Raw genomic sequence first — 12,553 nt, forward strand, 5'->3', positions numbered from 1 at the left:
AAAATCCTACAAAAACCCTACAAAAACCCTACAAATCCCCCCCAGGCCTTCCCGGTGCTGGTGGGGGACATGGACAGCAGCGGCAGCCTCAACGCCCAGGTCCTGCACCAGTTGGCCCCGCGCCTGCGCTCCAAGCTGGCCTTCCAGGTACCCTTATAGGGCCGCCCTATAAAGCTTTTTATAGGGTCGCCCCCCTGTTTGTGGGGTGGAGGCCGGTTTTGGGGTGAAATGCGGGGATTTTGGTGCAGACGCAGCAGGCCAAGTTCGTCAACTGGCAGCTGGACGGGGAGTACCGCGGGGCCGACTTCACCGCCGCCCTCACGCTGGGAAACCCCGATATCCTGGTGGGCTCAGGTGAGACCCCAAAAAGGGACCCTAAAAGGGGGGGACCCCAAAAGGGGGATCCTAAAAGGGAGATCCCAAAAAGTGACCCCAAAAGGGAGATCCTAAAAGGGAGACCCCAAAAGGAGAGACCCCAAAAGGTGACCCCAAAAGGGGGATCCTAAAAGGGAGATCCCAAAAAGTGACCCTAAAAGGGAGATCCTAAAAGGGGGATCCTAAAAGGGGGTGACCCCAAAAGGGAGATCCTAAAAGGGGGGCCCTAAAAGGGGGACCCCAAAAAATGACCCCAAAAGGGAGATCCTAAAAGGGGGACCCCAAAAAGTGACCCTAAAAGGGGGGCCCTAAAAGTGACCCCAAAAGGGAGATCCCAAAAGGGGGGCCCTAAAAGGGGGACCCCAAAAAATGACCCCAAAAGGGGAGATCCTAAAAAGGGGATCCTAAAAGGGGACCCCAAAAGGTGACCCCAAAAGGGGGATCCTAAAAGGGAGATCCTAAAAGGGGGTGACCCCAAAAGGGGGACCCTAAAAGGGAGATCCCAAAAAGTGACCCCAAAAACAGGGACCCCAAAAAGTGACCCTAAAAGGGGGGCCCTAAATGTGACCCCAAAAGGAGAGACCCCAAAAAGGAAACCCCAAAAGGAGGGACCCCAAAAAGAGGAACCCTAAAAGGGGGACCCCAAAAGGAAGACTCTAAAACGGGGACCCTAAAAGAGGGACCCTAAAAGGGGAGATCCTAAAAAGGGGGATCCTAAAAGAGTGACCCCAAAAGGGGACCCTAAAAGGGGGTGACCCCAAAAAGTGACCCTAAAAGGAGAGATCCTAAAAGGGAGACCCCAAAAGGAGAGACCCCAAAAGGGAGATCCTAAAAGGGGGTGACCCCAAAAAGTGACCCTAAAAGGGGGGCCCCAAAAGTGACCCTAAAAGGAGAGATCCTAAAAGGGGACCCCAAAAGGGGGACCCTAAAAGGGAGATCCCAAAAAGTGACCCTAAAAGGAGAGATCCCAAAAGGAGAGATCCTAAAAGGGGGGCCCTAAATGTGACCCCAAAAGGAGAGACCCCAAAAAGGAAACCCCAAAAGGAGAGATCCTAAAAGGGAGATCCTAAAAGGGTGACCCCAAAAAGTGACCCTAAAAGGGGGGCCCTAAAAGTGACCCCAAAAGGGAGATCCCAAAAGGGGGGCCCTAAAAGGGGGACCCCAAAAAATGACCCCAAAAGGGGAGATCCTAAAAAGGGGATCCTAAAAGGGGGTGACCCCAAAAGGGGACCCTAAAAGGGAGATCCCAAAAAGTGACCCCAAAAGGGGGACCCTAAAAGGGGGTGACCCCAAAAAGTGACCCTAAAAGGGGGGCCCTAAAAGTGACCCTAAAAGGAGAGATCCTAAAAGGGTGACCCCAAAAGCGAAGCCACATGACCCCGTGACCCCCCTGACCCTATAAGTGCCCCCCTGACCCTATAAGTGACCCCATAACCCTGGTGGCCCCCCCAGGGATTTTGGTAGCCCACTCCCTTTAGCGCGTGACCCCGTGACCCCACATGACCCCAAATGACCCCACATGACCCTATATGACCCCACATGACCCCGTGACCCCATAAGTGACCCCGTGACCCCATAACGACCCCCTAACCCGGTGGCCCCCCCAGGGATTTTGGTAGCCCACTCCCTTTCGAGGGTGACCCCGTGACCCCACATGACCCCAATGACCCCACATGACCCCACATGACCCCGTGACCCTATAAGTGCCCCCCTGACCCTATAAGTGACCCCAGTGACCCCATAATGACCCCATAACCCGGTGGCCCCCCCAGGGATTTTGGTAGCCCACTCCCTTTACCGCTTGCCCCCGTGACCCCACATGACCCCAAATGACCCCAAGTGACCCCATGACCCTATAAGTGCCCCCCTGACCCCATAAGTGACCCCATAACCTTGGTGGCCCCCCCAGGGATTTTGGTAGCCCACTCCCTTTAGCGCGTGACCCCGTGACCCCACGTGACCCCAATGACCCCACATGACCCCAGATGACCCCAATGACCCTATATGACCCCACATGACCCCCTGACCCTATAAGTGACCCTATAACGACCCCATAACCTGGTGGCCCCCCCAGGGATTTTGGTAGCCCACTCCCTTTAGAGGGTGACCCCGTGACCCCACGTGACCCCAATGACCCCACATGACCCCACGTGACCCCCTGACCCTATAAGTGCCCCCCTGACCCCATAAGTGACCCCGTGACCCCATAAGTGACCCCCTAACCCGGTGGCCCCCCCAGGGATTTTGGTAGCCCACTACCTGCAGAGCGTGACCCCGGCGCTGGCGCTGGGGGCGGAGCTTGTTTATCACCGCCGCCCCGGGGAGGAGGGAGCCGTGCTCTCATTGGCCGGACGCTACACGGGTACCGCCCCCCTGCTGGGCGGGGCTTGGGGGAAGGGGGTGGGGCTTAAGGGAATGGGTGGGGATTAAGGGAGTGGGTTATTGGAGGGGGCGGGGCTTAAGGGAGGGGGCGGGGCTTAAGGGATGGGGTTCTAGAGGGGGCGGGGCTTAAGGGTGTGGGTTATTGGAGGGGCGGGGCTTAAGGGATGGGGTTGATGGAGGAGGTGGGGCTTAATGGAGGGGGCGGGGCTTAAGGTTATGGGTTATTGGAGGGGGCGGGGCTTAACTGAGGAGGAGGGGCTTAGGAGGGTTATCAGAGGGGGCGGGGCTTAAGAGATGGGGTTGATGGAGGGGGTGGGGCTTAATGGAGGGGGCGGGGCTTAAGGGATGGGGTTGATGGAGGAGGTGGGGCTTAAGGGAGGGGGCGGGGCTTAAGGGATGGGTTAATGGAGGGGGCGGGGCTTAAGGGTGTGGGTTAGGGGTGGGGCTTAAGGGAGGGGGCGGGGTTTAAGGGAGGGGGCGGGGCTTGTCTCAGAGGGAGGGGCTTAAGGAGGTTGTAAGAAAGGGCGGGGCTTAAGGGGTGGGTTAATGGAGGGGCGGGGCTTAAGGGAGGGGTTGCTGAAGGGGGCGGGGCTTATGGGAGTGCATTATTGGAGGGGGCGGGGCTTAAGGGATGGGGTTATAGAAGGGGCGGGGCTTAATGGGGCGGGGCTTGTTGGGTGTTGGTTATTAGAGGGGGCGGGGCTTAAGGGAGGTTATAGAAGGGGGTGGGGTTTAATGGATGGGGCGGGGCTTACCTGAGGGGGAGGGGCTTAAGGGGTTATCAGAGGGGGCGGGGCTTAATGGATTGGGGTTCGTGGAGGGGGTGGGGCTTAAGGGAGGGGGCGGGGCTTAATTGGTATGGGGAGGGGTGGAGCTTAGGGGAGGGGTTATCAGAGGGGCGGGGCTTAAGGGATGGGGTTATTGGAGGGGGCAGAGACTTAAGGAAGGGGGCGGGGCTTACGGAGGGGGTGGGGCTTATCAGATGGGAGGGGCTTAAAGGAGGAGGCGGGGCTTAAGGGGTGCGGGTTATCGGGCTTGGGGCTTAAGGGAGGGGGCAGGGCTTATGTGAGTGGGCGTGGCCTAAGGGGGCGTGGCTTACGGACGGGCAGGGCTTATCAGGTGGGAGGGGCTTAAAGGAGGGGGCGGGGCTTAAGAGAGGGGGCGGGGCTTATGGGGTGTGGGTTATTGAAGGGGGCAGAAGCTTAAGGGAGGGGGCGGGGCTTGGGGGAGGGGGCGGGTCTATGTGAGTGGGGCTTAAGATAGGGGGCGGGGCTTAGTAGAGGGGCGGGGCTTGTGAAGGGGGCGTGGCTTATGGGAGGGGGCGGGGCTTACGGGTGTGTTACTGGGTGTGGGTTATTGGAGGGGGCAGGAGTTGAGGAGGCGGGGCTTATGGGAGTGGGCGTGGCTTGTGGGAGGTGGGCGGGGCTTAAGGGGGCGTGGCTTACGGAGGGGGCGGGGCTTTCCCGGCAGCGCCCAATTGGATCGCGACGCTGACGCTGGGCCAGGCGGGCGCCCACGCCACCTACTACCACCGAGCCAACGAGCAGGTGGGTTTTTGGGGAGAAAAAGGGGGATTTTGGGCAAATCCGGGCTGGGGGGGGAACGGGGGGGAAGGGGGGGAACGGGGGGGGTGGGGGGAGGTGGGGTTTGGGGGGAAAAAGGGGGATTTTGGGGTTTTTGGGGGGGAAAAGGGGGTTTTGGGGTTTGGGGAGAAAAAGGGGGATTTTGGGCAAATTGGGGTTTGGGGAGAAAAGGGGGGGAAAGGGGGAAATGGGGGAGTGGGGGAAATTGGGTTTTTGGGGAAAAATGGGGTTTTGGGGTTTTTGGAGGGAAAAGGGATTTGGGGGGAAAAGGGGGGATTTGGGGCCAGGTGGGGTTTTGGGGAGAAAAAGGGGGATTTGGGGCAAATCCGGGCTGGGGGGGGGGACGGGGGGAAAGGGGGGAAACGGGAGGGGTGGGGGGAGGTGGGGTTTGGGGGGAAAAAGGGGGATTTTGGGTTTTTTTTGGGGGAAAAGGGGGTTTTGGGGTTTGGGGAGAAAAAGGGGGATTTTGGGCAAATTGGGGTTTGGGGGAGTCTGGGGGGGGTCAGGGGGAAATGGGGGTTTGGGGGAAATTGGGTTTTTGGGGAAAAATGGGGTTTTGGGGTTTTTGGAGGGAAAAGGGATTTGGGGGGAAAAGGGGGGATTTGGGGCCAGGTGGGGTTTTGGGGGGAAAAAGGGGGATTTTGGGCAAATCCGGGCTGGGGGGGGAACGGGGGGGAAGGGGGGAAACGGGAGGGGTGGGGGGAGGTGGGGTTTGGGGGGAAAAAGGGGGATTTTGGGGAAAAAGGGGGGTTTGGGGGTAAATTGGGGTTTTGGGGGGAAAAAGGGGGATTTTGGGTAAATTGGGATTTTGGGGGTTTTTGGGAAAAAAAGGGGAGTTTTGGGCAAATCAGCATGGGGAGGTAGGTCCTGGGGTCCTTTTTGGGGTCCTGGTGCCATTTTGGGGTGAAAAAGTCCATTTTTGGGGTGAAAAGGGTCATTTTGGGGTAAAAATGTCCATTTTTGGGGTGAAAAGGATCATTTTTGGGGTGAAAACGGCTATTTTTGGGTCTCTAGGTGCAAGTGGGGGTGGAGCTGGAGGGTCCCAGGGGCCTTTTGGGGTCCCAGGGTCCCTTTTGTTTTTTTTTGGGTCCCGTTTTGGGTTCCTGAGTCCCTTTTTGGGGTCCCGGGCCATTTTGGGGTGAAAAAAGCCGTTTTTGGGTCCGCAGGTGCAGGTGGGGGTGGAGCTTCAGGGTTTCTGGGGCCGTTTGGGGTCCCTTTTTTGTCCTTTTTGGGTCCTTTTGGGGGGTCCTAGAGTCCCTTTTTGGGCTCCTGGGTCCCTTTTTGGGGTCCCGGGCCATTTTGGGGTGAAAAAAGCCGTTTTTGGGTCTGCAGGTGCAGGTGGGGGTGGAGCTGGAGGCCAGCCCGCGGCTGCAGGACTCGAGCGTGGCTTTTGGCTACCAACTGGAGCTGCCCCGAGCCCACCTCACCTTCCGAGGTAGGAACGGCCCCAAAATGGCCCGAAATTGCCCCAAAATGTCACAATGGCCCCAAATGGCCCCAAAATGGCCCAAAATGTCACAAAATGTCACAAAATGCGCACAAAATGTCACAAAATGTACCCAAATGGCCACAAAATGTCACGAAATGTACCCAAATGGTCCTCAAAATGGCCCCAAATGGCCCAAAATGGCCCAAAACGGCCCCAAAATATCACAATGGCCCCAAATGGGCCCAAAATGGCCCAAAATGGCCCAAAATTGCCCCAAAATGTCACAATGGCCCCAAATGGCCCCAAAATGGCCCAAAATGTCACAAAATGTCACAAAATGCGCACAAAATGTCACAAAATGTACCCAAATGGCCACAAAATGTCACGAAATGTACCCAAATGGTCCTCAAAATGGCCCCAAATGGGCCCAAAATGTCCCAAAATGGCCCAAAATGGCCCAAAATGGCCCCAAAATGTCACAATGGCCCCAAATGGGCCCAAAATGGCCCAAAATGTCACAAAATGTCCACAAAATGTCCCAAAATGTACCCAAATGGCCCCAAATGGCCTCAAATTGACCCCAAATGGCCCCCCAAAATGTCCCCAAAATGGCCCAAAATGGCCCAAAATGGCCCCAAAATGTCACAATGGCCCCAAATGGGCCCAAAATGGCCCAAAATGGCCCAAAATGTCACAAAATGCGCACAAAATGTCACAAAATGTACCCAAATGGCCCCAAAATGTCACAAAATGTACCCAAGTGGTCCTCAAAATGGCCCCAAAATGGCCCCAAAAGGCCCCAAAATGGCCCCAAATGGCCCCAAAATGTCACAATGGCCCCAAATGGCCCCAAAATGGCCCAAAATGTCACAAAATGTCACAAAATGGCCACAAAATGTCACAAAATGTACCCAAATGGTCCTCAAAATGGCCCCAAATGGGCCCAAAATGGCCCAAAATGGCCCCAAAATGGCCCCAAATGGCCCCAAAATGTCACAATGTCCCCAAATGTCCCCAAATGGCCCCAAAATGTCCCAAAATGTCATAAAATGCGCACAAAATGTCACAAAATGTACCCAAATGGCCCCAAATGGCCTTAAATTGACCCCAAACGACCCCCAAAACGTCCCCAAAATGGCCCCAAATGGCCCCAAAATGGCCCAAAACAGCCCCAAAATGTCACAATGGCCCCAAAATGGCCCAAAATGTCACAAAATGTACCCAAATGGCCCCAAAATGTCACAAAATGTACCCAAATGGTCCTCAAATGGCCCCAAAATGGCCCCAAATGGCCCCAAAATGTCACAATGTCCCCAAGTGTCCCCCAAATGGCCCAAAATGGCCTCAAAATGTCCCAAAATGTCCACAAATGGCCCCAAAATGTCCTTAAATGGCCCAAAATGGCCCAAAATGTCTCAAAATGTCCCCAAAATGGCCCCAAAATGTCCCCAAACGGCCCCAAAATGTCCCAAAACAGCCCCAAAATCCCCCAAATGGCCCCAAACAGCCCCAAAACGTCCCCCAAAACGTCTCCAAATGCCCCAAAATGGCCCCAAAATGGCCCCTTAATGCCCCCAGCCCCCCCTTAATGCCCCCAGCCCCCCCTTAATGCCCCCAATGCCCCCCTTGTTGCCCCCCACCCCCCCTAATGCCCCCCAACCCCCCCTTGTTGCCCCCCCACCCCCCTAAATACCCCCCCTTTTGCCCCCAACCCCCCCTTGTTACCCCCAACCCCCCTTAATACCCCCCTTGTTGCCCCCAACCCCCCCTATTACCCCCCAACCCCCCTTGTTACCCCCCACCCCCCCCTTGTTACCCCCAACCCCCCCCATTACCCCCCCAACCCCCCCTATTACCCCCCAACCCCCCCTTGTTGCCCCCCCACCCCCCTTAATGCCCCCCAACCCCCTTAATACCCCCCCTGATACCCCCACCCCCCCCTTAATACCCCCCTTGTTGCCCCCAACCCCCCCTTGTTGCCCCCCCACCCCCCTAAATACCCCCCCCGGTGTCCCCATAATGCCCCCAAACCCCCTTAATACCCCCCCTGATACCCCCAACCCCCCCTATTGCCCCCCAACCCCCCCTTGTTGCCCCCAACCCCCCCCTTTTGCCCCCAACCCCCCCATTACACCCCCAACCCCCCCTTGTTGCCCCCCAACCCCCCCCTAATGCCCCCCAACCCCCCCCATTACCCCCCCAACCCCCCCTATTACCCCCCAACCCCCCCCTATTACCCCCCAACCCCCCCTTAATGCCCCCCACCCCCCTAAATACCCCCCCTTCATGCCCCCAACCCCCCCCTATTGCCCCCTAACCCCCCCCCAACCCCCCCCTATTACCCCCCAACCCCCCCCTTAATACCCCCACCCCCCCTTATTACCCCCCCACCCCCCTAAATACCCCCCCCCCGCTGTCCCCAGGCTCCGTGGACAGCAGCTGGGTGGTGGGGGCAGTTCTGGAGAAGAAGTTGCCCCCCCTGCCCCTCACCCTGGCCCTCGGCGCCTTCCTCAACCACCGCAAGAACAAGTTCCAGTGCGGCTTCGGCCTCACCATCGGCTAGAGCCTTCCTCCTCCTCCTCCTCCTCCTCCTCCTCCTCTTCCTCCTCCCCGCCCGGGGCTGGGGCCGGCGCGGGGGGAGCCTTCGTCGTCATCTTCCTCATCCTCGGCCTCGGAAGAGCCCTTCATCGTCGGCAACGTCAACGTTTTGGAGAGCCCGCCCAATGTTGTTGGCCTTGGAAGAGCCCCATCATCATCGTCAGTGTGATGAAGAGCACCCATCATCATCGTCATCAGCAGAAGAGCCTTCGTCTTCATCATCATCATCATCAACATTGGAAGAGCCCTTCATCATCTGCATCATCGGCATCGGCATCGGCGTTTTCGGCATCAGCGTCAACGTTTTGAAGAGCCCGCCCAATGTTGTTGGCCTTGGAAGAGCCCCATCATCATCATCGTCATCGGAAGAGCCTTCGTCATCATCGTCATCATCGGAAGAGCCTTCATCATCATCATCTTCATCATCGTCATCATTGGAAGAGCCCTGACGTCATTATCGTCTTCGTTGTCAATGTTTTGAAGAGCCCGCCCAATGTTGTTGGCCTTGGAAGAGCCCCATCATCATCGTCAGCGTGATGAAGAGCACCCATCATCATCGTCGTCATCGGAAGAGCCTTCATCATCATCATCTTCATCATCGTCATCATTGGAAGAGCCCTTCATCATCGTTTTTGTCATTGGCATCAACGTTTTGAAGAGCCCGCCCAATGTTGTTGGCCTTGGAAGAGCACCCATCATCATCATCGTCATCGGAAGAGCCTTCGTCATCATCGTCATCATCAGAAGAGCCTTCGTCATCATCGTCATCATCATCATCATCATTGTCATCATTGGAAAAGCCCTTCATCGTCTTTGTCGTCGTCATTGTCAACGTTTTGAAGAGCCCGCCCATCGTTGTTGGCCTTGGAAGAGCCCCGTGGTCATCGGCAGTGTGATGAAGAGCACCCAGCATCATCATCATCATCAGAAGAGCCTTCGTCTTCATCATCATCATCATCAACATTGGAAGATCCTTCATCATCGGCATCATCGGCATCGGCATCGGCGTTTTCGGCATCGGCGTCAACGTTTTGAAGAGCCCGCCCAGTGTTGTTGGCCTTGGAAGAGCCCCCATCATCGTCATCGGAAGAGCCTTCGTCATCATCGTCATCATCGGAAGAGCCTTCGTCATCATCGTCTTCATCATCATCATCATTGTCATCATTGGAAGAGCCCTTCATCGTCTTTGTCGTCGTCATTGTCAACGTTTTGAAGAGCCCGCCCAATGTTGTTGGCCTTGGAAGAGCCCCATCATCATCGGCAGCGTGATGAAGAGCACCCATCATCATCGTCATCATCGGAAGAGCCTTCATCATCATCATCTTCGTCATCGTCATCATTGGAAGAGCCTTCATCATCGGCATCATCGGCATCGGCATCGGCGTTTTTGGCATCGGCGTCAACGTTTTGAAGAGCCCGCCCAGTGTTGTTGGCCTTGGAAGAGCCCCATCATCATCATCGTCATCGGAAGAGCCTTCGTCGTCATCGTCATCATCGGAAGAGCCTTCGTCGTCATCATCATCATCATCTTCGTCATGGTTGGCGTTGGAAGAGCCCTTCATCATCGGCAACGTCAACGTTTTGGAGAGCTCGCCCAGTGTTGTTGGCCTTGGAAGAGCCCCCATCATCATCATCGTCATCGGAAGAGCCTTCGTCATCATCGTCTTCATCATCATCATCATCATCATCATTGGAAGAGCCCTGACGTCATTATCATCTTCGTTGTCAATGTTTTGAAGAGCCCGCCCAATGTTGTTGGCCTTGGAAGAGCACCCATCATCGTCATCGTCATCGGAAGAGCCTTCGTCATCATCGTCTTCATCATCATCATCATCGTCATCATTGGAAGAGCCCTTCATCGTCTTTGTCGTCATCATTGTCAACGTTTTGAAGAGCCCGCCCAATGTTGTTGGCCTTGGAAGAGCCCCGTGGTCATCGGCACCGTGATGAAGAGCACCCATCATCATCATCGTCATCATTGGAAGAGCCTTCGTCGTCATCTTCCTCATCCTCGGCCTTGGAAGAGCCCTTCATCATCGGCAACGTCAACGTTTTGGAGAGCCCGCCCAATGTTGTTGGCCTTGGAAGAGCACCCATCATCATCATCGTCATCGGAAGAGCCTTCGTCATCATCGTCATCATCGGAAGAGCCTTCGTCATCATCATCGTCATCATCATCATCATCATCTTCGTCATCGTCATCATTGGAAGAGCCCTGACGTCATTATCGTCTTCGTTGTCAATGTTTTGAAGAGCCCGCCCAATGTTGTTGGCCTTGGAAGAGCCCCCATCATCATCATCGTCATCGGAAGAGCCTTCGTCATCATCGTCATCATCGGAAGAGCCTTCATCATCATCATCTTCATCATCGTCATCATTGGAAGAGCCCTGACGTCATTATCGTCATCGTCGTCAACGTTTTGAAGAGCCCGCCCAGTGTTGTTGGCCTTGGAAGAGCCCCATCATCATCGTCAGTGTGATGAAGAGCACCCATCATCATCGTCATCAGCAGAAGAGCCTTCGTCATCATCTTCATCATCATCATCATCATCATCTTTGTCATGGTTGGCGTTGGAAGAGCCCTTCATCATCGGCAACGTCAACGTTTTGGAGAGCCCGCCCAGTGTTGTTGGCCTTGGAAGAGCCCCCATCATCATCATCGTCATCGGAAGAGCCTTCGTCATCATCGTCATCATCATCATCATCATCGTCATCATTGGAAGAGCCCTGACGTCATTATCATAATCGGCGTCAATGTTTTGAAGAGCCCGCCCAATGTTGTTGGCCTTGGAAGAGCCCCGTGGTCATCGGCAGCGTGATGAAGAGCACCCATCATCATCATCGTCATTGGAAGAGCCTTCATCATCATCATCATCATCACCACCACTCGAAGAGCCTTCATCCTCATCATCACCATTGGAAGAGCCTTCATCATCCTCACCCCCACCCTCCTCATCCTCCTCCTCGCCGTTGGGTGGAGCCCCTCCCCCCAGCGTCATCTTCCTCACCTTCCTCATCGTCACCGGGTAGGGCCTCTCGCCCTTCGTCTTCATCCTCACCATCATCATCCTCACCATCACCTCCTTCCTCCTCCTCCTCCTCACCTTCATCTTCATCACCATCATCATCCTCACCACCACCTTCCTCCTCCTCGGCTTCTTCCATCACCTTCATCACATTGATCTTCATCTTCATCACCATCACCTTCATCACCGTTATCTTCCTCATCGTCATCATCTTCATCACCATCATCATCTTCATCACTTCTTCATCATCATTGTCATCGTCTTCATCTTCATCATCATCTTCATCACCATCATCATCTTCACGGCCTTCATCATCGTCATCATCTTCATCACCATCATCCTCATCATCTTCATCATCATCTTCACGGCCTTCATCTTCTTCATCGTCTTCATCTTCATCACCTTCATCTTCATCACCGTCATCTTCATCACTGTCATCATCTTCATCACCATCATCATCACCTTCATCATCATCATCTTCATCATCGTCATCACGGCCTTCATCTTCATCATCGTCATCATCTTCACCATCATCGTTGTCGTCTTCATGGCCTTCATCACCTTCATCACCTTCATCATCGTCATCACCTTCATCATCATCTTCACGGCCTTCATCACCGTCATCATCGTCATCATCATCGTCGTCGTCGTCATCTTCTGGCCTTCATCATCATCTTCATCATCATCTTCATCACCATCATCATCTTCACGGCCTTCATCTTCATCATCTTCATCACCTTCACCATCATCATCATCATCATCGTCATCTTCATGGCCTTCCTCATCATCATCATCCTCATCATCCTCATCATCCTCATCATCTTCCTGGCCTTCATCACCTTCATCATCATCATCATCGCCCCGCCCCCCAAAATCCCCCCTCCCCGCCCTCAGGACGCTGCCCCCTCCCCCCCCCCCGCGACGGGTCCAAATTTGGGGGGTGGGGGTGGGGGAGGGCCTCACCCCCCCCCTCCCCCACCCCCCCCCCAAATTGGGGGCGCCCCCCCCCCGGGACCCCCCCCCCCCCCCAAAATAAAGGAGGCGGCCTCGGTTCGGGGTCTCGGTGTCTTTTTGGGGGGGGGCACCAAGTTTTGGGGTGAGAAATGGCGATTTTGGGGGCGGGGGGGTGCCGGTTTGGGGGTGGGGGGAGCCCCGGGTAT

At 55.5% G+C, this 12,553-nt stretch overlaps 3 protein-coding genes across 6 annotated transcripts; 1 reads left to right on the forward strand and 2 right to left on the reverse strand.

Moving 5' to 3' along the window:
* Positions 1-42: 42 nt before the first annotated feature.
* LOC311429568 (mitochondrial import receptor subunit TOM40 homolog) lies at positions 43-8,750 on the forward strand. Its single transcript, XM_084540660.1, has 6 exons — positions 43-147; positions 249-354; positions 2,615-2,737; positions 4,228-4,304; positions 5,673-5,775; positions 8,193-8,750. Exons 1-6 carry the CDS (start codon positions 70-72, stop codon positions 8,330-8,332), a joined length of 627 nt encoding a protein of 208 aa, XP_084396786.1. The 5' UTR covers positions 43-69; the 3' UTR covers positions 8,333-8,750.
* Positions 8,528-10,985, reverse strand: LOC311429567 (uncharacterized protein; the record flags this gene model as incomplete). 4 transcript variants are annotated; one of them, XM_084540659.1, is made up of 4 exons in its annotated part: positions 10,533-10,985; positions 10,169-10,357; positions 9,491-9,841; positions 8,528-8,739 (listed from the first exon to the last, which is right to left on the reverse strand). In XM_084540659.1, the coding sequence occupies exons 1-4, from the start codon at positions 10,570-10,572 to the stop codon at positions 8,528-8,530; spliced, it is 792 nt and encodes a 263-aa protein (XP_084396785.1). In that variant the 5' UTR covers positions 10,573-10,985. The 4 variants fall into 4 exon arrangements, with proteins under 4 accessions (XP_084396785.1, XP_084396782.1, XP_084396783.1 ...); XM_084540656.1 differs by having other exon boundaries at positions 8,664-9,841; XM_084540657.1 differs by having other exon boundaries at positions 8,664-9,674; positions 10,017-10,357.
* A 129-nt stretch (positions 10,986-11,114) lies between these two features.
* Positions 11,115-12,055, reverse strand: LOC311429566 (uncharacterized protein; the record flags this gene model as incomplete). Its single annotated transcript, XM_084540655.1, has 2 exons — positions 11,115-11,293; positions 11,427-12,055. Coding segments are annotated over 2 exons (751 nt in total), but the record flags the coding sequence as incomplete, so codon positions are not given.
* Between the last annotated feature and the right edge of the window lie 498 nt (positions 12,056-12,553).

This window comes from Aythya ferina, assembly GCF_964211825.1.
Source record: "Aythya ferina genome assembly, contig: HAP1_SCAFFOLD_1375, whole genome shotgun sequence".
Taxonomy (NCBI): domain Eukaryota; kingdom Metazoa; phylum Chordata; class Aves; order Anseriformes; family Anatidae; genus Aythya; species Aythya ferina.

Bases quoted from the DNA above. Each gene is read 5' to 3' on its own strand.
- LOC311429568 (XM_084540660.1), top strand. From the start codon at position 70: ATGGACAGCAGCGGCAGCCTCAACGCCCAGGTCCTGCACCAGTTGGCC. The intron at 148-248 runs GTACCCTTATAG...ATTTTGGTGCAG, and splicing joins GCTCCAAGCTGGCCTTCCAG to ACGCAGCAGGCCAAGTTCGT. The intron at 355-2,614 runs GTGAGACCCCAA...TGGCCCCCCCAG, and splicing joins CGATATCCTGGTGGGCTCAG to GGATTTTGGTAGCCCACTAC.